This window comes from Syngnathus leptorhynchus, chromosome 18 (assembly GCF_054491065.1).
Source record: "Syngnathus leptorhynchus isolate UIUO chromosome 18, UIUO_Slep, whole genome shotgun sequence".
In the NCBI taxonomy this organism is placed as follows: domain Eukaryota; kingdom Metazoa; phylum Chordata; class Actinopteri; order Syngnathiformes; family Syngnathidae; genus Syngnathus; species Syngnathus leptorhynchus.
Window position 1 is genome coordinate 1,180,516 of NC_141212.1, and position 21,885 is coordinate 1,202,400.

Sequence of the window (21,885 nt, forward strand, 5' to 3'; positions counted from 1 at the left end):
CCAGATTCTCAATTTTTTTTATTTTTAAAAAACACAAAGTCTTAGATATTATTCAGATTACTAGTTATATTGTATTTTTGGGATTGTTCCTCACTAGTTAAAAAAAAAATATTCAGCTATTTCTCACTACTGTACCCAGAATGCGTTGCGACCTCCGGTTACCATAACAACGACGTTTGCGTCCCAAATATTAGAAACGTACAGACTCGGTGCTAATTGACTCATTAGCTGTTAGAGAGGTAGGATAAATCATGTTGGATTTTCTTTCTATTGTTTTCTCACTGATTTATCTTTGAACTTAACTGCTGACGTCACACAAGACAAGTTTAATCAATTTAAAACTACAAAGTAGGTGGAGGTGAGCAAGTAGTTGTTTGATGACAAGATGAAGAACGCAATCATATCAAGCATGGGTGAAGTGGCGAGAGTGACCGTCAGGAGGAGCGAATGTGCGGATGCCGAGGAAATTGAACGCCTCGTCAGCCCTGAGGACTTGGAGCTTTTTGGACCCATTGATGTCCTTCAAATCTTGTGAGTGCAAACCATACGTCGGTGCTCCGAATGGCCGTGATGACTCTGCTCTTCTTCGGCATAGGGAGAAGGCCAACCTGGCAGTGACCGTGGCTGGCGAGGAGGGCGAGGTGATGGCCCACGCGGCGTTCTTTGACCATCCCGCCGCAACGCTGGTTGACCCGCTTCACTGGGAATCTTTCATCCAAAAACACTTCAAAGCCGACGCCATGACGGTGTGTCCATTGTTGAAAAACACACCTCGCGCTCTGTGTGATTTGTGACCTTCTCGTTGTCTTCCCCAGACATGGAATACTCTGTTCCTTCATCTGTTTGTGTCCAAGACCGTCTTCTCCACCGCATGCTTTCAGCACATCCTCAGGTGCAATCCCAGCAAGGGCGGCTTGCGCAATTGCGGTGATATCCATCTTGTGTTTTGTTTCTCCCACAGTGCTGTGTTCAACACCACCGCTGAACTGGACTTTGTGTGCTTGCTGAGCTCAACATCCGTCCGCTTAGGTCAATCTCATTCAAAGATGGCGCCGTGTCCTAGCGGGTAACACGACTTTTGTGTGGTGTGCAGAAGCGGCCTTGAAAAAAATGTTGGAGCCTCTGGAGGGTCTGACCGAAGAAGATGACCGAGCGGCCGAACTGACGGCATCTGTGTGTCACAGGCGAAGACTTTGTCCGAGACTTTACGTTCGACCCGCCAGGTCGTTCCGCTTGACACGAGCAAAATTGTTTCGGTTGCGCCACATTCCACGGACTGTCCATTGTTTAAATCGAGCATTGCGTACGTCAGGGTTGAAGACCACGATGACGTCATGCACATTGTGGCCCAGCAGACGAAGATTCTGTCGTCCATGCGCCGGCCGTACTTCCTGTCGGAGCTCATCGAGGCCCAGGATGAGAACAACCACGCCGCCGTGTGCGAGGTGCGCCGTTGCCGTCCCAATCCTGCCTTTTTTCCTTCCCCTGCTGGCAACTGAGGATGTCATCATGGTCCCGACAGTGCGACGTCACCATCACCGGTTTCATCAGCGTGACGGCAGAGGTGGACGTGAGGCGACTGCAGGAACATTTTGACCTCAAGCATTTTGCCGGTTTGTGCAAAGGCCAGCAGGACGACGAAGATGACGAGGATGAAGATGAGCCTCAACTTGACCAAGCTGAGATACCGATGCAAGAACCGCTCGAGGAACCCGATTCGGAAGCGGAACAAGAATCTCAGGTATAAAAAAAAAAGATTTTGGTCCATTTATTTGGATTTGGATGAGTAATTGTTGTCCTCAGGAGGAGGAAGAGGAGGAGGTTCTCTCTGCAACATCTGAAGAAACCGCACCAGAACCCAACGTCTTCTGTATCCAGTTCTTCTTCTCAGAGAAAAACTACGAGATGAGGTGAGGTCCAAACTTCTTCTACATCTGCCACTGTCACATGACAGTTGCCATGGTAACCAGTAGCTCGCTTTCTCTCCTCTTCCAGATCACTGGACTTGATTCCATACATATTCCAACTCTTCCCGGTGAGTGCGCTCCTCGTCTGTAACGCAAACACCAGTCATGTCACGTAAAGGTAACACGTGTCACACAAACAGAAGCGTTACGCAATCCAGGATCGTCATGAAACCCAAACGTGATGCTTTTGTGCAGCCAAGACGTAAGATGAATGTAACCCGGTCCTTCAGGATCTGGACTTCTGCATCATCACTGTCCCCACGCTGTCGCCGGACTTCCCGCTCCTGCAGAACTTCCTGCGAGTTCCTCCGCGACCTGGCAGCCTTTTGCCCTCTGATCTTTGCATCCTGCACCGCGATGGACTGAGGTGGGCCGAGCCTGGGGGGGGTGACCTCTCGTGGAACGGGGCCGGCGTAGTCTCAACGATGTTCCCGCAGGAGCGTCAAAGTGCGACCGGCGCTGGAGTCGGACCGGGACGACCTCACCGCCTTGGTGAACCGTGTGAAGAAGGGCCGAAAGTCTTTGCGACGGGATCTGGACCTCATCTTCAACAAGAAAACGGACGCGGTTGGTACACACACACCACCGCTGCTCCGAACATGCTCGCCAACCTGACCCGAGTGTCATCGTAGGCCGAGTGTTCTTTGCAAGCCTTCGTGGTGGACGTGGAGGGCGCCGTGGTGGGGACGTTGATCATCCGAGACGAGATGGTACGCTTGTTTCCTCGAAACCGTTAGAATTGCGTGTCACGTGATGGCGTCCGCTCACAGGACCTGGAGTACATCCGGGCCCGCTACAATATCGAGAACTTCATCTACTACAGCCATCACGACGTCCACGAGCACGCCGAGCTGCGCCACTTTGTGCTCCGACGCTGTTTCCAGCACTTCAGCCGACATTTGTTCAAGGAGACGCTTCGGCTGACCCGCAAGTCCAACATCTACCACCGCGTCTACCCGCTCGGCCTGGGCCAGGAGGTGCGCTGGCACGACGTCGGGTTTGGGTCAGAGCTGGGCTGAACCCCCTTTGTGGTGTCAGGAGTCCTGCGTGGATCATCTGGACTTCATCCTGGACTGCGGCGTTCCCGTGCGTCCCCGACGTCAGATTATCTACCCGCTCGACGAGCTCGGCGCCAACGCGCCTGCCAGGTGCATCACTGACAAACAGGTGGGCTCTAAAATAATTTCCGATCGATCGATTGATCGGATGTTAGCGAATGTCACCACGATGAGAATCAGTCTGCTTTTAGAAAATCTTTGTCACGTCCAGGAAGAAGCAACAGAAATAAAGACGGGGGTCCGATTTGTTTGTGTGGTGTGATTGACTTTAATGTGAAGTAAATATTTAGCTCGCCGTGCACTTTGAATGCATGTTTTGTCCAACGGCCCAACAATGGCCGCCTGCCCTGCCGGTGTGCAGATAAGAAATGCTAAGCGCTTGTGTCATTGAATCAAAGCAAAGCTTGTCAGCACGCTATTGTGTCACGACACAAGCAAGAGCGGAAAGGGCTGCTCCTCTCAAGCACTTTTTTGCAAAAAGGAAGGGGCTTAGAGCGGATCCCTGTTGCACTCCCACCACCACCAATTTGATGTCATTGTTTTCTCCCTCAGGCTCCGTTTGCTCTAAACCTCATCAGCCGCAAACTGACCATGGAGCCCAAGATCACGGTCAACGCCAGGATCGTCCTGGTGGGAGCGTCGGACACGGGCCTGTCCTTCCTGGAGGTGCTTTGTTTCTGGTGCGTGAGCCTCCAAAGCACATTTACCTCATTATTTGTCCGGAGAATCTTTTCCGCTCGTGGCTGGAGTGGTCCTCCGAAGTCTGATTGGACGCCCCAGGCAAAGATTTACTGGCCATTAACCCTGTTAGGCGCACCCCCCCCCCCCCCCTCCCCAACAAACCCACACACCATCTGTGGCTCACTGTGCTGGTGTGCATAAAGTGACAGTGATGTTCATGTCGTGTGAGCAACAACATCTCCCACAATGCACCACTAGCGTAAACACGCCGTTTTTAATCCCGACTGGTCGCTCAGTCAACGCCGCCCTTTAAGAAGCAAGATTAAAAGCACTGACCTACATTTACAACCCAAAGGATTTGTTCCACCAAATGCTACAAATTTATTCTGAAAAGTCATTAGCACTTCTTGTTCCGCCTTTAATTAGCCTCCACTGTGTGGCTGTCAGCGCCCCCGTGTTTGCCGCCGCTAACCGTTTGACGAATGAGGCCGTTAATGTCTGCCGGGTTGAATGATGTGAGCCTACCGGGGCCTCGTGCCAAAATGGCCCCAACCAACCGCGACGGTTTTTAGTGGGAACTATTTAGGTCCACTATATATCAAAAGTATCCGGATACAAAGATTGAGGACGAGGAAATGAGTAGGCCAAATTATTTAGGGCAGGACATACTATTGTAAATCTCCCCCCCCCCCCCGACCTCACCATTCCGACCCGCTCCTCTCTTCTCCGGGACAAGGTCAGACGGATAAAGAGCAAGCTTGCGGGGTCACCGCCGGCCCTCTGTTAGCGGCTGATAACGCCGAGCCGCCTCATTTGCATGCCAGCGGCCGTCCTGCGCCTCAATCCTCCTCCTGCTGCAGATTAACACTTTGCGCTCGGGCTAGCATGATCAGATTAGCCGGGTGATTTATTATGATTGCAGCCCTCATCTGAGATTCAACAACCTCACCCTCATCTCCACGCACGGTTTCCCCGCCGATTGCGACCAGGCCGGCGACGAGTTCCTGTCCACCAGGTAAATGCGGTCGCCACCGTGGTTTTTTTTTTTAGTGATCCGATCGGGCGGTCGGGCTCCCCGCAGCCACGCCTACAGCACCCGAGACATGGCGCAACTGCCGCTGCGTTCGTGCGTGACCGAGGTGGCTGAGAAGATAGTGGCCATCAACAGGAAATCCAAACACGTGGTGGTGTCCAACGGGGCCAAGATTCCCTACGATTACCTCATCCTCTGTACCGGCGTGCAGTACCAGGTACGTCTGGAACGGGAAGAGTCCATCTTCAGGCTTGATGAGTCGGCGCTTGTCTGTGTAGATGCCGTGTCCAACCAAAGTGGATCAGGACCGCCCCGCCGCAAATGAGGGCCGGGAGGAATCGTCCTTCCCCCCCAGGTACACGGATACCGTGCCCTCCAATCTGTTCACCCTCAACGACCAGCACGACTGCAACTCGGCTCAACGTTGGCTGCTGGAGAACTTTGTGAAGGGGAAAGGTACACAATCATCTGGAGAAAGGTTGTAAGAGCAGAAAAATGAGAGGTCACTCAGTGTGGCCACCTTACAGCGAACGCCATCGTCTATGGGAACAGCCTCGACGTCTTCACCGCCGTGGAGATGCTGCTCCGGGTCGGAGTTCGCGGCTCCTGCATCCACCTGGTGCTGACTCCAACCCAACGCACCTCAGCCAAAGATTCGCCGCCCGCAAGTGATGTCGCAAGCGATGTCACAAATCACCATCCTCTTGAGAGCGATGTCACCGATGACCTGCCCGTTGAAAGTGACGTCACAAACGACCCGCCCCTTGAAAGTGATGTCAGCATAGATTTCCCTCCCCAGATCAATGACCCCAATGATTCACCTCCTGAGATCAATGACACCAATGATTTGCCTCGTGAGAGTGACTTTACGAATGAATCACCTCGTGAGCCTGACGTCCCCAATGACCCATCTCCTGAGAATGACATCACCGTTGACCCGCCTCCTGAGCGTGACATCACCAATGACCCGTCTCCCGAGGGTGACCTCGGCAACGAAGCGTCTCCTGAGGGTAACGCCACCAATGACCCGTCTCCTGAGCGTGACGTCACCAATGACCCATCTCCTGATGGTGACATCACCAAAGAGTCACCTCAGGAAAGTGAGGTCATGGATGACCTGCCTCCTGAGAGTGACATCGCCAATGATTCACCGCTTAAAGTTGACTCGCCCACTGATTCGCCCCCTGAAATCGATAACACTAATGAATCGCCCCCTGTGATTGATCCGCCCAGCGATTCACCCCCTGAAATCGACTCACCCAGCGATTCGCCCCCTGAAATCGACCCACCCAGCGATTCGCCCCCTGAAATCTACTCGCCCAGCGATTCGCCCCCTGAAATCGACCCACACAGCGATTCGCCCCTTGAAATCTACTCGCCCAGCGATTCGCCCCCTGAAATCGACCCACCCAGCGATTCGCCCCCTGAAATCTACTCGCCCAGCGATTCGCCCCCTGAAATCGACGATGCCAATGAATCACCCCCTCTAATCGACCCACCCAGCGATTCGCCCCCTGAAATTGACTCCCCCAGCGATTCGACCCCTGAAATCGACGATGCTAATTCACCTCCAGAGATTGATTCGCCCCGCGAGGTCGACGTCACAAACGATTTACCTCCCGACGTCATCAATGAGTCCCCTCCCGAGAGTGACGTTGTCGCCGATTCGGCTCCTGAGACTGATGTCACCGGTGGCCCGGCTCGGGAGAATGGCACTTGTTCAGACCCGCCTCTCGATGGCAGCGTCACCAACGAGCCGCCATCAGAACCCGATCTGGCCAACGACTCGCTCCCCAATGAGCTTCCCTCGGAGCCAAACGGTTTGTACTTTTCCGACGCGGGGGTGGAGAAGGCGGTGATGGAGGCCATGAAGAAGGCTCAGGTGCAGATCCACCGCGACTGCCTCCTGATACAGATGAACAATGGCGACCCTCCTGATCCTCTCACGTCCGTTTCCTTCAGCACCGACTCGGAACCTCTCCACCTGGCCTGCGGCGTAAGTCCAGCATCGCATCAAGCCCCGACGCCAACTTGGCATCTTCTGATGATGTCGTGCTTGTGGAACTTTCTCGTGTCAGGTGTTCATCAACCTGTCCAACCGAGGTGTGGACTACGACGCCTTCAGCAGCATCAACAGCTCTTTCCTGGTGTTCGACGGCCGGCTGGTTATCGACTCAGCCTTCCGAACCAACGACGCCGCCATCTGGGGCGCCGGCCCGCTTACCAAGTTCTCCCGTTCGTACTACAGCGACGAGTGGTCGCACAGCAACTTCAACTCCAAGGAGGTGGGTCAGGAGCTGGCGGCCGTGTTGCTGACGCACTTTGACCCCACGCTGGAGACCCCCTGCCCGACACCCAGCCCCGCGGACCGCCTCGTTCCCATTTACAAGCAGCCCAAGATCCAAGGTGGGCGTCAACGCATAGTGAAGTCGGATACGGGAAGCAAAATGATGGAATTTCAAGAAATCCAGGCATTTTATATTTGACGTGCGCAGGTGGCAAGCTACCAGGACGACTAAACTATCTCCACGTCACCAAACCGGCCGCCACCGGCCCGCACGGACCTTCCGCGGGACTCGTACGTCGACCGCATTGACTAGGTTGGCCTTGTTCCTCGGAGGTCCCCATTCGATGTTTTTACGGCAGGCTCGACGGATTGCGACGGGTCATCCGGAGAGCGGCGACTACTTCTGCTTGCATTTGGACCACAACCAGGTGGTGGAGACCATCATCTGCTTGTCCTTCAAGCCGCTCCTCGTAAGCAACCTCATGTGTCTCTACGGAAAGCACCAACAACTCCTCGGACAGCTGCTGGTCAGACTGCAACTGCGGCAGATCGACGACCTCTACAGGTACACACACACACACACACACACACACTTGACTCGTCTTTGGCGAGGACAGGCGGCGTTGTTGTGTGGTTTTGGGGGGGTAACAAGTGGTGGGGGGTAGATTGGAGGGGGGGGGGCTTTTGTTTTTGCCCGTCTGCCCAATCCACAAACACAGTTTAGGGGCTGCATAAACAGATTAGGAGGCGGGGGACAATAGGGGGGGCATGTCTGGTGGGCTCCTAGGTACGGGGGGGGGGGTCGCTAGTGTCGAAATATCAGAAGCAGGTCACACACATACGCAGATTTATTGCATCAGACTTCTGATAGTGACTGAATGAACTTTTTTCAGCTTCTTTAGGCAGAGTTGGTGTTTAGCCATCTTTCACGACCGTTTCAACTACTTTGAGGAGGAGCTTCTTCAAGACTACGCTAAGGTGGGTCCAGCTCAATCGCAAACCTTGTCAACATGCGCCGAACCCACTGACTTCCCGCAGGTCGACGGCGAGGATGTTTCCCCTCGAGACCTGATGAAGGACCCCGGCAGCAAAGCGGCACTGAGGATGAACGTGGCCAAATATTTGGCGTTCAATCGCAACCTGCTGCCCATGTTCCCTTGCCCCGATGACTTGTGACATCATCGCAGGTGACTCGCTTTCACTTCTACAAATCAATCACATTAGCATCACAAATGTGTTTAGCTTCGTTGTTATTTTTTATGATGAAAATCATTTAGCGATCTTGAATGAAGATGGTTTTTTTTTTGCTTGACTTCACTGGTGTCATAAGCTAAGTGCATAAAGGGTCAGAGGTCACGTGGCGTTGTGGGTCGAAGGGGCGGCTGTGTATGTCTCTGTGTGTGTCACCAACACACGCACATGAAAGCCCTCAGGTACATCTGCTTTGCAATCTGCCCCTCATAAACAACCCCCCCCCCCTGCACACACACCCTCCTCATCCAAATCCATGAGGGAGAATGGGGGAGGAGGGAACGCCCCTCTGATTGGTCGCAGATGAAGCAACAGGGAGGAGGGAGGGATTCAATGCGGCCTTAAAAAGAGGACAGTTGTTGAGGAGCAGCAGAAACCCGCTGAGACCGTGTTGAGTCCTACCCCACCCCTTCCCACACACCCACAAAAGTGCCTTGAAGCTGCTCAACATGCCCAGAGGCTTCCTGGTCAAGAGGAGCAAGAGGCCCAACATGGTGTCGTACCGCTCACGCTTCCAGGCGGAGGACCGGAAGCCTTTCGGAGATGCGTGGCGAGAGGGCGCACCCGCGTCCATGCGCAGCCGCTGGCCGCCGCCGTCGCCATTCGTGGCGGCGCCGGAGCGCGGGACCGAAGGCATCCGCTTCGGCATCCCGGAGGGGGCGTACCGAGCGCTCCGCAGCCCGACCCGGCCGACGAGCGGAGAACGGGAAGCCGAGAGGCAGCCAACTTTGGGTTTGGGCTCGCCGGTGTCGGCCGAGGCCTTCCCCACCGCCGCCGCTGCGCTCACCGCTCTGGGACACCTCTTCGACATGGGCTCCAATACCGCCGCCCCCAAGAGGGCCACCGAGTCCGAGCGGAAAGTCAAATCAGGCGCCAAGAGAGCCAAAAACATACGGAAGTTGCACCTGCAGGACCACGTCACCATCTCGCCCGTTCTGGGGCTGAAGATCCGGGCCGTTCCGGCACCAGAGCGCCGCTCCCCGGCCGTGGGTGACTTTGTGTGTCAGCTGTGCGGGGAAGCGTACGCCGACCCGCTGGGCCTGGCCCAGCACCGCTGCTCCAGAATCGTGCGGGTGGAGTACCGCTGCCCTGAGTGCGACAAGGTGTTCAGCTGCCCTGCCAACCTAGCGTCGCATCGCCGCTGGCACAAGCCCAAAGCGGAGCAGAGAGTCCGCCCGGAGGACGGGCGAGCGCAACCCGGCCCGCCGGAGTCCGGTTCCGATGGGGAGGAGCCGCACGAGTGCGCTCAGTGCGCCAAAAAGTTCAAGCGTCACGCCTGCCTGCGTAAACACGTGGCCGCGCGGCACGCTCCCGTTGACCTGAGTGGAGCGCCCGGAGCGCAGGCGTGCCCCAAGTGCGGGGAGGTGTTGCCCGGCGCCGAGGCGCGCCAGCGGCACCTCCGACCCCCGCACGACCTCTGCTGCAAAACCTGCCCGGACGTCCTCCGCAGCTCGCCCGCGCTCACCCGCCGCCTCACGTCGACAGGCGACCAGTTTGCTTCCCCCATGATTGGGCGGCGACCAGTCCAGCTGCAGCCGCAAGCCCACTGAGGCAATCAACTAAAAGGGGCTCTTGGTGGTTCTCAGTGCCTTTTGCCCCCAGGAGGCCATTTTGTTTTACGTCTTTGACAGTTTGGAGTCAGCCCCGTTCCTGCACGTGTGCTGTTAGCACGCTGATGCTTCTTTAGCTTTAATGAGCATTTGCCTCTTCGGATCAGAAGGTAACAAAAGAAAGTGACTAGCTTAGCCACTAATGCCTTTGGACTAGAAACTGCTGTAATACCGCCTTATCGATTATCTCGAAGGTTTGTGTCACCACTACTCAGTATATTCTGCTCCTATTTATGTCTTTATTGATGTGCGTATTTATTCACATAAATTATGACTGTGTGTGGACGATATGTTTACCGTGGCTTTTTAGCAATCAACTCTGACCGGGATACAATCATGACTTCAATGGATTGTTTTTCTTTTTGTGATCGGTAGCTGATATTATGCCGTGAGTGTTTTGCACTCTTTGCTAAATGTCCAAAAAGAATAAAAAATGACTACAACCGTTGCTGCTGCCGTTGTGACCTTATGGAAACGAAAATATTTTGGGCTAGTAGAAAAAAATAGTGAGCTGACTCGCCATCTTCATGAGGTTCAATTGTTTCAGGAGTGCTTGCTCGTGTAATCCGCCTAGCAGCTGCGCTGGGATGGCGGAAAATATGATTATAAAAGTATCGTGGTGCGGCAGATGATCGGGTCACCCGCCGCCATGTGCTGCAGATCACAGCTCCGATTAGCAAAAGCTTAATCGCCTTCTCCGTGTCAAAGCTAATTAAAAAGCACCAGCTTGTTGGTTTGAGCTTCTTTTCATTTCAACTTGAGTCATCGTCACATCGACCCCCTCCTGCCTCTCCCTCAAGACCAATCACCAGAAGTGACCCCTGCAAAGGGGGTTGGGGCAGCGAAGGTGTCTTATTAGAAGGGCCACCTGAGCCACTTGTCAACGGTCCGTCGCCATAGCGACCGAGGCCCGATGACAACTGATGAACATTGATTCCGCTTCTTGCTCATTCCGTCACCGCCGAATGATTGATCTGACTCGTTTGTGATTTTGTCTGCGTCCTCGTCATGATTTGTGCACCATCATCCAATCCTCCAATCAGGGATGGGCTTCCTCTCCCTGTTTGCTTTATGTCCTGGTTTGTCCCCATGCTCGAGCAGTAAACAAGCAAAGCCTTTACACTTTAGTATATTCATACTGTACATGTTTAAACATGCCAATGCTGATTGTGTGTATGTGTGTGTGTTCGCACAGTAGCACTCCACACACACTGGAGACATTGTACGCCCTGGCAACACTAATGAAGGCAGGATGGAGTTATGGCAGTGGCGGCGTAATTGGACCACAGAGACACTGGAAACTTGCTCGCCATCATCATCATCATCATTGGACATTTATTGCAAGGGTGTCCAAAGTGCAGCTTTGGGATTTTCCAGTGCTTATTTGGGTCCTGTTTGAGTTCGTCTGTTTGAAGAGTGGATGCTGTCCATCAAATATGAAGACAAATGATTGTTATGTTGTCCTTGTCTGTATTGTCTTCTAGCCAAAATACCCCTGCACAAGCCCCGGGGGATGAGAAACGGATGGGGCGGGGGGAACAGGGAATTGTTACCTGGCAGCTGGGCCGCAAAGATGTCGTTGCGCCCTAGAGAGAACACTCACCATCATCCAATATGGATATTGCCGATGCCATCAGCTGAGGACAACAAGGGCAAAGGGCTGACTTGGTGATAATAACTAGTCACTCTAAAACTATTATAGGCCTAAGGAATTATTCATAGTGAGAGTGGTATCAATGAGCAGGGAGTAAAAGTCAACATTTTTGAATTATGTGTTCTTTTCCATTGAAAGAGACAGGAAAATGTGGTGCAGGAGAGAGCACAATCGAGCTCATCCCGGAAGCAGCGATGTTCACACTTCAGTGTCTTGACAAATTTAACTTAGCTTTAATTTTGAAAGGTAACGCGGAAGTGAAAACGGGTTTCGTAGTTTTTATTAAAGCAGGTTATTGTGGTACCGTATGAACGTTTTTTTTCTCCCGGACTAAAGGTATTGCTCAGGTCAGAGTTTAATATCAAGAATGCCAAAGACATTGAAATTACTTTCTATCAATTTCTTGATTTCTGTGGATTTGTCAACTGCCGCTCGATCGTGACGTCATGATAGCGGAAGCGGGACGACTCGAAGTTCCCCTAGCAGTTGCTGACAATGATGGACTGGATGCGCAGTGACCAAACTCAGGCTGGCGACGCCGACAAGAACCCGGCGGCAGCGACCGGGAAAGGAGATGCCAGTGGGGCGACGAAGCTGATGAACATCAAGAAGAAAAAGAAGAAAACGACGAACGGGAGGAGGAGGAGGAGGAGGAAGAAGAAGAACCCGCCGAGAATCTCCCGCTTGTTTGACCACAACAAGACCCAGCAGGAACAACAGCAGACTAGTGTTTCGGAGCAGCCCTGCCGGACATCAACCATCATCAGCAAGAAAGAGGTAAATCCACTTGGCACGCCCGTCTCGGGTAACGTCATGTTATTAGGGTGTGAAGGACCCGGGACTGGTCACCAGAGGTGGCCACCAGAGGTCACCAGAGGAGTCCAGTTCAGGTCCAGAAAGTAAAGGCCATGCTACAGAGTTTTTTTTTTTTTTTCTTTCTGATAGCTGCTGAGGTCCAAATGTGATCGCCTGGAGCGAGAACCAGTGCCACCAGCGTGTCTGGCGGCCCACATGCTCCTGAAACAAGAGCAACTCAATGGCACCGTCCTCCACGGGCAATCCTGCCGACACGTTCCCAAACCCGGCAGGAACGACCTTTGCACTAAACCTCGTTTGGAGCACCTCAAAGCTACAAACGCAACCGATGGCCTCAAAGAAGGCGCGCCCGAACACCTTGACGACGGCGAGAAAGTCTACGCCGGCGCCAGGTTCAGCGAACCGCCCTCGCCCAGCCTTCTCCCCAAACCGCCTGTCCACTGGGTCCGAAAGAACCAAAGTCCAAAACTCAAAAGTCGAAAGCTAATGAGCGACCACTTGAAGTCGCTTTTGAAGGTTCAAGATCCAGCCTGAGCGCAGAAGCAGCTTGTTCAAGCAGCACAAAACACGGCTTCAGATAATCAAACAACGCCAGTCAACTCAGCATTCGATTCAGTGTCCCCCCCCCCTCCACTAAGGCAGCTATTGCTCATTCAGGATGACTAAAGTATTTTCTTCAGCATCCTCGTTTATTCAGATAATTTATTTGAGGGTATTTATTTTGTTGAGCCTATTTAAAACATGTCATACAATGGACACGTTTTTTTTTCTCTTGAAACTTTGACTATTTTTATATAAAAAAGATACATTGTATGTGATGGCATGCCAATACATTAATATTATACAAGGTACATTTACTTCTTAGTAAGAAATAAAAAGAAGAGTATACAAAAAAGATTATTTCCAAATATTTTGGGCGGAAGTAGTTGCCCATGACCCGGAAGTGCTTGTGCTGCTGTGATGCTGGATCCCTTGCTAGTGTCGAGGCTTTTCTCTTTTCAACAGGGAGACTAAGCAAACGTTGTTTTTTTTTTCGTTTTGTCCCCTTCGAAGCGACTTGAGGACCCCGGGAGTTTGTTTCCGAGCTGCTTGGTGAGTCAAACTCACGGGAATGGGCGGGAAAGGGTTTTCGGCGCACGTCAGATCGTCGGCCTGTCAAATATCCGTCAAGAGACAGATTGTGCTTCAACTCCATCAATCGCATTTATTTTTAAAGGCAAGCCGAGCGATGTGGGCTCCACATTAAATCACCGCTTCGTTTCCTCAAGAATCTGATTTTCGATCGAAACGCCCACTTCGCTTTGAGAAAAAGCTAACGGTGACATGAATGCTGTCAAAAGCGATTTTGTTTTCTTCCACATTTGCATGATTTCCTTCTGGCATCAAATATGCAATGATTAAAATCGACGGAAAGATGAGGAAGAAATATGTTTCTATACAGATCATGTAGAAAGGGAAGTGCAAGATCAGCTTTGAACTACGAAGGCCCACTGAACGCTTGCTTGCTTTTTCAACAACTCAAATGAATGACTAAAATGGAAGCAGCTTGCTTGCTGTTCCTTAGCTTCTGCTTCACCATCGGCAGGCGGTCACCGGCATGAGCAACAACAGCCAACCCCTGCGGCCGCCGGCCTCCGTGTCTGAGATCGACCACATCCACTTGCTGTCGGAGCAGCTGGGCGCGCTGGCACTGGGCGAAGACTACAGCGATGTCACCTTCATCGTGGAGGGCAAACGGTTCCCGGCGCATCGCGTCATCCTGGCCGCCCGCTGTCACTATTTCAGGTATCGAAAAGAAACACCGAGTTGTGGGAGTTGATGCCCATAGAAAAAAAAAGAAAAAAGGTCTACATTTGGTGAAGGGTTGTCCTTGCAAAAGTTGTTTTGGTGTTTTCAGGGCGCTGCTGTACGGCGGCATGAAGGAGTCTCAGCCGCAGGCGGAGGTGAGCCTGGAGGAGACGCGGGCGGAGGCCTTCTCCATGCTGCTGCGCTACTTGTACACGGGCCGCGCCAGCCTCAGCTCGGCCCGCGAGGAGGTGCTGCTGGACTTCCTGGGCCTGGCTCACCGCTACGGGCTTCAACCGCTGGAGGATTCCACTTCAGACTTCCTGCGCACCGTCCTGCACACGGGCAACGTGTGCCTGGTCTTCGACGTGGCGAGCCTCTACTCGCTGAGCGCGCTGGGCGCCGCCTGCTGCTCCTACATGGACAAGCACGCGCCCGACATCCTCAACTCGGATGGCTTCTTGGCGCTCTCCAAGGTGAGGGAGGAGACGGACGGGGTAGGCCGCCCGCCGGGGACTGACGCTTCTTCCGCCTCGACAGACGGCGCTGCTGACAGTGGTGCGGCGCGACTCGTTTGCCGCCAGCGAGCGGGAAATCTTCCAGGCCCTGTGCCGCTGGTGCCGGCAACGCGGCGAGAGCGGCGAGACGCGGGAGGTGATGGCGGCCGTGCGGCTGCCGCTCATGACGCTGACGGAGATGCTGAACGTGGTGCGGCCCTCGGGCCTCCTTAGCCCCGACCACCTGCTGGACGCCATCAAGCTGCGCACGGAGAGCCGCAACATGGACCTCAACTTCCGCGGCATGCTCCGTCAGTGCACTTGTTCTTGTGACGTGTGTAAAGCATGAATTCGCTGTCTTGGTTCTGGGGAGTTCCTTGACTGAGTTGCCAGCGCTCTTGTTGTCTTTCAGTACCCGAGGAGAACATCGCCACCATGAAGCACGGCGCCCAGGTGACGAAGGGCGAGCTGAAGTCGGCGCTGCTGGACGGGGACACGCAAAACTACGACCTGGACCACGGCTTCTCCAGGCATCCCATCGAGGAGGACGGGCGGGCCGGCATCCAAGTCAAACTGGGACAGCCGTCCATCATCAACCACGTGCGGCTGCTGCTGTGGGACAGAGACAGCCGGTGAGAAGGCCCGTTTGAGGAATAACTTGCTCCGTGCTCAAGTTTCAGCAAGTTGTTTTGTTGCGATGGCAGCTCGTATTCTTACTACATCGAAGTTTCCATGGACGAGCTGGACTGGGTTCGCGTGGTGGACCATTCCAAGTATTTGTGCCGCTCTTGGCAGAATCTCTTCTTCACGCCCAGAGTGTGCAGGCAAGCAAGCCCATCTCTGCTGCGGCTGGCTTCTGGTTTTGTAACGTATTTTGCGGCAGGTATGTTCGCGTCGTGGGAACGCACAACACGGTCAACAAGGTCTTCCATCTGGTGGCCTTCGAGTGCATGTTCACCAACCGGACCTTCACCCTGGAGCAAGGACTGCTGGGTGAGTCACCCTGAAAATGCCTCACGTCCCGCGCTTCACGTCCCCTCCTCTGCCACGAGCGCAGTCCCGAGCGACAACGTGGCCACGGTGGCGGCGTGCGCCAGCGTGATCGAGGGCGTGAGTCGCAGCCGCAACGCTTTGCTCAACGGCGACACGCGCAACTACGACTGGGACTCGGGTTACACCTGCCACCAGCTGGGCTCGGGCGCCATCGTCATCCAGCTGGCTCAGCCCTACTGCGTCAGCTCCTTAAGGTGACTTCCGTTTGGAAGAATGAATGGGGAAAAAGGTGATCTCCATCCACCCTGCTTTGACTTTGCCCTCAGGCTCCTGCTGTGGGACTGCGACGAGCGCTCGTACAGTTACTACATCGAGGTGTCCACCAATCAGCAGCAGTGGACCAAGGTGGTGGACCGCACCCGAGTGACGTGTCGGTGAGTCCACGGAAGGCGGCGAGACTCTGGTGGCTTTCGTGCGCTCGCTGACGCTGACCTCCTTGTGCGGCAGGTCCTGGCAGAGCCTCAAGTTCGACAAGCAGCCAGCCTCTTTTATCCGGATCGTGGGCACGCACAACACCGCCAACGAGGTGAACGCACGTTGCCGTCAAAATCTCATCAACAGAATGCCCAAAGTTTTCAAGCCGCTTTCCGACATTGTCCTCCTCAGGTCTTCCACTGCGTCCACTTTGAGTGTCCGGCCCAGTCGGACACGGACGTGAAAGAAAGCGGCGCCGGGTCGGGCCCGGACGGTTCAGATTCGTCCGCTTCCTCCGCGCAGCCGCCGCGACCTCAGCGGCCCTCGCGCACGCACAGCCTGCTGCCCTCCAACATGTCTTTGGCTTCCTCGCAGGCCAATCACCGCTAACACTGTCGCCGTCGCCGCCGCGCCTCCTGCTGGAGGCGTTTGGGAGGACTGCCGTTTTTGCACAGCCGCCGCCGTCGTCATAACTCGTGCTGCTCTATCGTCGCCTCCACGCACCTTTTTCGAGCCTCCGGTCTTCCTGACTCGTTTGATACGTTTTTTGTGACTTTGTAGACTCCGGTTCACCTCCGACTTCCTAACAAATGTGATCTATTTTGAAGAAAGCAGGCAGCTATTTTTGCAACGCAGTTTGTATGCAAAACGGAACTTCATCCCGCACTGATGCATTTGCAGATTCAACCCGTGCCAAAAGAAAAAAAATGCTGCTAAGGAAAGCAATAAATTGAATCAGGCGGTTGGGGGGCCCCAGGGGCTCGCAGCAAATCATTTGCGCCAACTTGACAAAAACACGAGCAGCTGCTATTGGCACTTTACTGGACTCAAGTTGCAGAAATGAAGCTTGCATCTTGGGTCTTTTTGACTGACAAAGAACTGGAGCTCCGAGAAAGTTCAACCAAGTTGGCTGCGCGTGTCGAAAAGAGAGTCACTATTTGTTGTTTCACTCTGGAGTTACCGATATACTGTAAATATGATTTTGTTCCGCATCTTTTTGTTCTCAACGAGGGTCACTACAAACAATTGTTGAATTGTTTTTGCTTCATCTGATAAAAGAATAATTATAAAGTAGGCCATAACTTGGCAATGCCAAAAATAGTTTCTGGTTTGGGCCATAACAGCTTTTGGAAAACGGATAAATTGATCAACAAAGTTATCCAGCAATTGGTATTCGGTTAATTGTTGCACATATTTGTCCACTTGCCTATTTATTAACAACACTGAGATTATTATTTTTTTTTTTTTACAATGCAATTTTTGAGGTTGTGTCTGTCCCATTTGGATGTGAAGAGAGGCCTTTCTTCTGCTGTATGGGTTTGATGTTTGCTTTCCTGTCACTGTTCACCACTCACCAGCGTCCGTTGATGTTCCTCAAGGACGCTCTCCAAAGCAGAAGGATTTCTCGGCGTTATTTTGTTGTCATCCTCCTGAGTGTCAAATAATATTTATTGCAACTCATGTTACAATTGGTTCTTGTATTATTGTCCAGTTGGAGAGCAGAAAGTCAATCTGGTGCGTTTTGGAAATGAGTTGTGACAACTTTGGCCAACTTTGGGAGCTCCTCGATTTTGGATCAATGCAAATATTTGGAGTCAATCGTAGTTGTCTGATATTTGCTCATTTGTTTTTTGCTCTTGTTGTCCACTGTTGACATTTTTGGTGCTGCTCGTCGCGTTTCCGGCCCAGCTGGGTTGAGCCCGTGGACGCGTCGACGGGGAGGGGTTGTCCCCGGACGCCTGGGCCGGCTCGTCGCCGTGTCGATTGATCTGCTCTCTCCGGAACGTCCTGCCACGGCTTCAACGGGCTCTTTAAGTGGCCTTTTGTCCACCTCAACGGAAGGCTGGCGAGTTTTTGGACGGATTTGGGTTGAACGCGGCGAGTGAGCAGGCCGCAGACCAATCCCCGTCCTCGCGTAGCCTCCTGCGGCCGGCCGCTATGGGCGACACCAGCGAGAGAAGCAAGCCACCCGGCCTCCCTCCCCGGTGTCCATGCGGCTTTTGGGGGTAAGTTCGGCCCACTCGGCCACCTCGCAGTGAGACGAAAGAGCTTCGATGAAATGTTTGCTAGCGACTCGAGTCGCCCATTGTTGTTGTTGCGTTGAAGCAGGCCGGCGGTGGGGGGTTGGGAAGTTGCCCAATAAATCAACCTCCTGCCTGCCAATGTCAGCCATTGTCGAACTTTTCGGCACCGCTCGGTGTGCGGGCGCCGTTGGGTGTCTTTTGAAGACATTTGCCAGGTGACGTGCCCATGTTGAAGATGATTTATTGGCAGCAGGAGCAGCAGCAGCAGGTTCCTTTTCAAGGCAGGCAGGCAGGCAGGCCGGCCTGTTGCTGCTCTCACAACGAACTTGTCCTTTTGTATTTGGGAAGAAAAATGATCACTTGATTTGAGGTTGTGCTTCTATGGATCTTTGATTGCTTTTTTGATGTGTCACGTCAAAAATGATGAACGGCACTGTTGGTTGCATACCGGATATGATTCACGGCCTGCCTACGTCACCAAGCAGTACTTTGATCCTTTTCATTCGCTTTTATGAATCATTCAAATTGTGTGTGGGAATCAATCAGCTTTTAAATGATGATAATGCCTAAAAAAAAAAAAAAAAAGCTGTCAACGTTCTAATCGCATGGTAGCATGTCATAGCAATCCCACCAGAAACAGCGCGAGTGTGCCCTCTAGCGGTTGCAAGCAGGACCTCCAGTTGACTTTCTTAACTTTCTTCAATCACTTCTAATTTTGCTCTATGAACACCAGCACCCCTGAAATGGAAAATGACTGCAAAAGAGGCCAATCACTCTTTGAGGGGGGGGGGGGGGGATATGGAGTGAGGCGAACTGAGCACCTATGACCACTCACTCACTCACAATGGATGTGTTTTGTGTGTGCAGGTCCAGTAAGACCATGAATCTGTGTTCCAAGTGTTTTGCCGGTAAGTTCATGCAAGCTCTTCTCGCGCAGCAAAACGGAATGGTAGGGACTAGTTGAAGAGCTTTAAAAAAAAAATTCCAAGACTTTCAATATCAGAACGGCAGCATCACCAAAAGCGTCTTCAGAAGTTTCGTCAATGATTGTGAAAATGGAAAGCTCAATGATAAGTTGCTCTTTCTTCCCGGCTTGCCCGCTGCAGACATCCAGAAGAAGCAGCCGGGCGAGGACAGCCGCTCGGCCGTCTACGCGAGCGGCGGCGGCGAGACCGCCGCTGCCGTCGCCAACAGCACCGCCAACAAGAGTCCATCTATATCGTCGTCAGTCTCGCCGTCTCTGTCCACGCCCACCGCTGCGGATCCGCCGGCCGCCGAGGAAGCCTCGCCGTTGTTCGCCGCCTCCAGGGAGGGTAAGCGTGCAGTGGGTAGTGGATTTGAAACCCCGCCTGCGTCCAATACATGTCTTCTCTCCAACTTTCAGCTGCGTCGACAGCGACGGCGCAGGGTACGCTGCGCACGGCGGCAAAACGTCCTCGAGAATCGGGTACGCTCTCCTCCTCTGGCCCGCCAAACCACGCCCGACTAAGCCCTCCTCTCTTCTCTTCCGCCGCATTCACAGCCTCGCCCTCGGAAAGCGAGGCCACGCCGGAGAAGAGGCCGCGGCCGGAAGCCGAAGAAGAAGAAGACGACGACGACGGCGGAGGCGGCGAGGATGAGGCGGCCGACACGCCCAAACAAAAGAACCGCCGGCGCTGCTACAGCTGCCAAAGCAAACTGGAGCTGGTGCAGCAGGAACTGGGCTCGTGTCGCTGTGGTGCGTACGCAACGTGGTCACAAAAAAACAACATGGCTGTCCTCCAGGCGTGCGTGCCTTTGACCGGCGTGCGTGGCTCTGTTTTGCAGGCTACGTGTTCTGCATGCTGCACCGGCTGCCCGAGCAGCACGACTGCCTCTTTGACCACCTGGGCCGCGGGCGGCAGGAGGCCATCCTCAAGATGGTCAAGCTGGAACGCAAGGTGGGCCGCTCCTGCCAGCGCATCGGCGAGGAGTGCTCCTGATGGGCCGCTGAGGCCAGAAGGAAAAAAAGAGGAGGTGGCGGCGGCGTCACTTTGGACCCGGATGCCGTTCACTCTTGTGCAGCCTTAACCCAAAACCCCACCCGCCACAGGAACTTTAGCCGTCTTCTCTCTCAGGTCAAACCCGCCTTCCTTCCTTCCTCCCTCCTCTTCTTCACTTGTTTGGCGAGCGGCATCATGTTCCCCACCCTTTTCTGAGCTGGACTTGTACTCGCATGGACTCCAGGAGAACACAAGGCCATCGGCGGCGCACGTGCGAGAGCCTCCTCTTCCTCTCCCGGCGCACGATGCTCGGTACATGGTTCCCCCTCGTACGCAGCTGGGGGGGTTAGTATGACTGAATTTTTTTTTCTTCTCACCCAAATATGGCGGCCGAGCACCCCAAGTCATCACTTGGCTTTTGTTAATTTATTTGATTTTTCTTTTTTTTTTTTTTTTTGAGGTTGTGTTTTGTGGCTACAATTAATCGACGGGGTGTGCTTTGTACTTTTTGGGATTGTGGGGGTGTTTTGCTTGTTTCGGAGCGTGCATTGAATCTTTTCTTCCTGAAATGGACGCTCGCAACCCGGGCTAACGTTAGCATGTCAAGGTGATTTGTCATGCCGAGCTGGCGTGATTGGGCCTACAAAAAAACAAAAAAAGTTTTTGGTGTCTGTCATTTACGAGAGATCAGACAAAACGTGTCAACCTTTTGAAAAGCGACCCGAATCGTTCAACGGACGCCGGTGACGCGGACGAATGGACAAATCTCTCGTAGCAAATTCAAACATGACCACTCAAGAGACTTTGTGGCGTCCTCGCTTTTAATCGGCGACGGGACCATGTCGCGTTTGCACAAGGATGCGTTTCCGTCAGCGTCGACAAGAAAGACGAGCACCTCGCCAGACGGTCCCGCTCGTCCTTGTCCTCCCGAAGCTCTTCCTCCCATGCGGAGATTTGCAGCGCCACTCAAAAGGAGAAGAAAGAAAACGTATGCAGATCTTTGTCGTGGCATCTCTTTTGTTTTGTTATTGTTTTGGAGTGCTGAGAGGTGTGAGAAGCAAATATCTTTCTCGACCTTTTTAAAGCAAAGAATTATTTAACCTTATATCAGTTTGAGTTACTTAACACCCTAGCATAGAGTGGCGCAGTTTCAACATATTCTGTCCTATGTTCTCCTTCTTAATTTTATTGTGTTGCGTTTTCTGATGAGGAAATAAACTGGAATAGACTATGTGCTGTGTTGTACTTTCCCCCCCACCAACAAAGTAGTCTTGATGCCTTTTCACTATTTGCAAACAGCAACCAAGTTGTTCCTTTAATCAACACTAGAGGGCAGCAGAGTAGCGCCTAGCTCACTGCATGTACGGAATTTCTATTTTTTTTTTTTGCCCCCCGTTTGAACCACGCTGGTCTTTTTGACCAAACTATTGGGCTCTAAGGAAAAAGGCAGGTTGAATTATAAGATTCAAGTTAAAAAAGTAACTTTTTTTACTTTGCAGCTTGGAAATTTTGCAGAAAGGGTCACATTTGGTGAAAATAAACAACCAAGTCTTTGATAGATTTAATCAAGTCCAAAGGAGTGTGTCAAAGTGTCATTCTCCTTCAACCAAATTTGATCAAATAAGTTCTGAGTAACTCCACAAATAAGTGCCTTGAAAGAAAATTAAACTGTGACTCAAGTGAGTTTCTCGCGTTTTCACAACCTTGAACTGCTTTCATTGTATTCAGTCCAAATCGGCAGGTGGCGCTCTCATGCACGTACGAAAACAAGCAAACGTGCGCGCGCACCCGTTG

The 21,885-nt window shown here is 52.9% G+C and overlaps 5 protein-coding genes and 1 long non-coding RNA gene across 11 annotated transcripts; 5 read left to right on the forward strand and 1 right to left on the reverse strand.

Moving 5' to 3' along the window:
- Positions 1 to 27: 27 nt before the first annotated feature.
- On the forward strand, positions 28 to 11,851 carry cfap61 (cilia and flagella associated protein 61). Of its 3 annotated transcripts, none has more exons than XM_085938379.1 (25): positions 28 to 531; positions 596 to 746; positions 816 to 892; positions 962 to 1,029; positions 1,094 to 1,223; positions 1,313 to 1,445; positions 1,523 to 1,741; positions 1,804 to 1,910; positions 1,996 to 2,035; positions 2,198 to 2,334; positions 2,405 to 2,534; positions 2,600 to 2,677; positions 2,738 to 2,944; positions 3,006 to 3,134; positions 3,578 to 3,705; positions 4,629 to 4,721; positions 4,788 to 4,956; positions 5,018 to 5,195; positions 5,267 to 6,735; positions 6,818 to 7,145; positions 7,235 to 7,317; positions 7,386 to 7,591; positions 7,920 to 8,004; positions 8,065 to 8,213; positions 11,086 to 11,851. In XM_085938379.1, the coding sequence occupies exons 1-24, from the start codon at positions 386 to 388 to the stop codon at positions 8,200 to 8,202; spliced, it is 4,629 nt and encodes a 1,542-aa protein (XP_085794505.1). In that variant the 5' UTR covers positions 28 to 385; the 3' UTR covers positions 8,203 to 8,213; positions 11,086 to 11,851. The 3 variants fall into 3 exon arrangements, with proteins under 3 accessions (XP_085794505.1, XP_085794507.1, XP_085794504.1); XM_085938381.1 differs by lacking the exon at positions 11,086 to 11,851 and adding an exon at positions 8,460 to 8,581; XM_085938378.1 differs by having other exon boundaries at positions 29 to 531; positions 11,083 to 11,850.
- On the reverse strand, positions 4,362 to 5,877 carry LOC147042161 (uncharacterized). Of its 2 annotated transcripts, XR_015069059.1 has the most exons (4): positions 5,561 to 5,877; positions 5,265 to 5,466; positions 4,927 to 5,178; positions 4,362 to 4,849 (listed from the first exon to the last, which is right to left on the reverse strand). It is a non-coding gene; the product is annotated as an uncharacterized LOC147042161 (long non-coding RNA). The 2 variants fall into 2 exon arrangements; XR_015069058.1 differs by having other exon boundaries at positions 4,362 to 5,178.
- Positions 8,725 to 10,585, forward strand: insm1a (insulinoma-associated 1a). Its single transcript, XM_085938393.1, has one exon. It carries the CDS (start codon positions 8,727 to 8,729, stop codon positions 9,825 to 9,827), a length of 1,101 nt encoding a protein of 366 aa, XP_085794519.1. The 5' UTR covers positions 8,725 to 8,726; the 3' UTR covers positions 9,828 to 10,585.
- A 31-nt stretch (positions 11,852 to 11,882) lies between the features above and the next one.
- On the forward strand, positions 11,883 to 13,225 carry LOC147042163 (uncharacterized). Its single transcript, XM_085938398.1, has 2 exons — positions 11,883 to 12,318; positions 12,487 to 13,225. Exons 1-2 carry the CDS (start codon positions 12,037 to 12,039, stop codon positions 12,889 to 12,891), a joined length of 687 nt encoding a protein of 228 aa, XP_085794524.1. The 5' UTR covers positions 11,883 to 12,036; the 3' UTR covers positions 12,892 to 13,225.
- A 57-nt stretch (positions 13,226 to 13,282) lies between these two features.
- Positions 13,283 to 17,567, forward strand: btbd9 (BTB (POZ) domain containing 9). Of its 3 annotated transcripts, none has more exons than XM_085938388.1 (11): positions 13,283 to 13,449; positions 13,943 to 14,142; positions 14,255 to 14,618; positions 14,683 to 14,950; positions 15,052 to 15,271; positions 15,344 to 15,463; positions 15,523 to 15,632; positions 15,697 to 15,886; positions 15,959 to 16,066; positions 16,140 to 16,218; positions 16,299 to 17,567. In XM_085938388.1, the coding sequence occupies exons 2-11, from the start codon at positions 13,955 to 13,957 to the stop codon at positions 16,494 to 16,496; spliced, it is 1,845 nt and encodes a 614-aa protein (XP_085794514.1). In that variant the 5' UTR covers positions 13,283 to 13,449; positions 13,943 to 13,954; the 3' UTR covers positions 16,497 to 17,567. The 3 variants fall into 3 exon arrangements, with proteins under 3 accessions (XP_085794514.1, XP_085794516.1, XP_085794515.1); XM_085938390.1 differs by having other exon boundaries at positions 13,311 to 13,449; positions 13,903 to 14,142; XM_085938389.1 differs by having other exon boundaries at positions 13,312 to 13,449; positions 13,922 to 14,142.
- Positions 17,568 to 17,725: 158 nt separating this feature from the next.
- On the forward strand, positions 17,726 to 21,322 carry LOC147042165 (AN1-type zinc finger protein 3 homolog). The gene is made up of 6 exons (XM_085938397.1): positions 17,726 to 18,112; positions 18,998 to 19,038; positions 19,237 to 19,443; positions 19,515 to 19,577; positions 19,653 to 19,847; positions 19,937 to 21,322. Exons 1-6 carry the CDS (start codon positions 18,045 to 18,047, stop codon positions 20,089 to 20,091), a joined length of 729 nt encoding a protein of 242 aa, XP_085794523.1. The 5' UTR covers positions 17,726 to 18,044; the 3' UTR covers positions 20,092 to 21,322.
- The last annotated feature ends 563 nt before the right edge of the window (positions 21,323 to 21,885 follow it).

Bases quoted from the DNA above. Each gene is read 5' to 3' on its own strand.
- btbd9 (XM_085938388.1), top strand. From the start codon at position 13,955: ATGAGCAACAACAGCCAACCCCTGCGGCCGCCGGCCTCCGTGTCTGAG. The intron at 15,633-15,696 runs GTGAGTCACCCT...CCACGAGCGCAG, and splicing joins CCTGGAGCAAGGACTGCTGG to TCCCGAGCGACAACGTGGCC. The intron at 16,067-16,139 runs GTGAGTCCACGG...CTTGTGCGGCAG, and splicing joins CGCACCCGAGTGACGTGTCG to GTCCTGGCAGAGCCTCAAGT.
- cfap61 (XM_085938379.1), top strand. From the start codon at position 386: ATGAAGAACGCAATCATATCAAGCATGGGTGAAGTGGCGAGAGTGACC. The intron at 1,224-1,312 runs GTCGTTCCGCTT...TGCGTACGTCAG, and splicing joins CTTTACGTTCGACCCGCCAG to GGTTGAAGACCACGATGACG. The intron at 2,036-2,197 runs GTGAGTGCGCTC...CCGGTCCTTCAG, and splicing joins ACATATTCCAACTCTTCCCG to GATCTGGACTTCTGCATCAT.
- LOC147042163 (XM_085938398.1), top strand. From the start codon at position 12,037: ATGATGGACTGGATGCGCAGTGACCAAACTCAGGCTGGCGACGCCGAC. The intron at 12,319-12,486 runs GTAAATCCACTT...TCTTTCTGATAG, and splicing joins CCATCATCAGCAAGAAAGAG to CTGCTGAGGTCCAAATGTGA.
- insm1a (XM_085938393.1), top strand. From the start codon at position 8,727: ATGCCCAGAGGCTTCCTGGTCAAGAGGAGCAAGAGGCCCAACATGGTG.
- LOC147042165 (XM_085938397.1), top strand. From the start codon at position 18,045: ATGGGCGACACCAGCGAGAGAAGCAAGCCACCCGGCCTCCCTCCCCGG. The intron at 19,444-19,514 runs GTAAGCGTGCAG...TCCAACTTTCAG, and splicing joins GTTCGCCGCCTCCAGGGAGG to CTGCGTCGACAGCGACGGCG. The intron at 19,848-19,936 runs GTGCGTACGCAA...TCTGTTTTGCAG, and splicing joins ACTGGGCTCGTGTCGCTGTG to GCTACGTGTTCTGCATGCTG.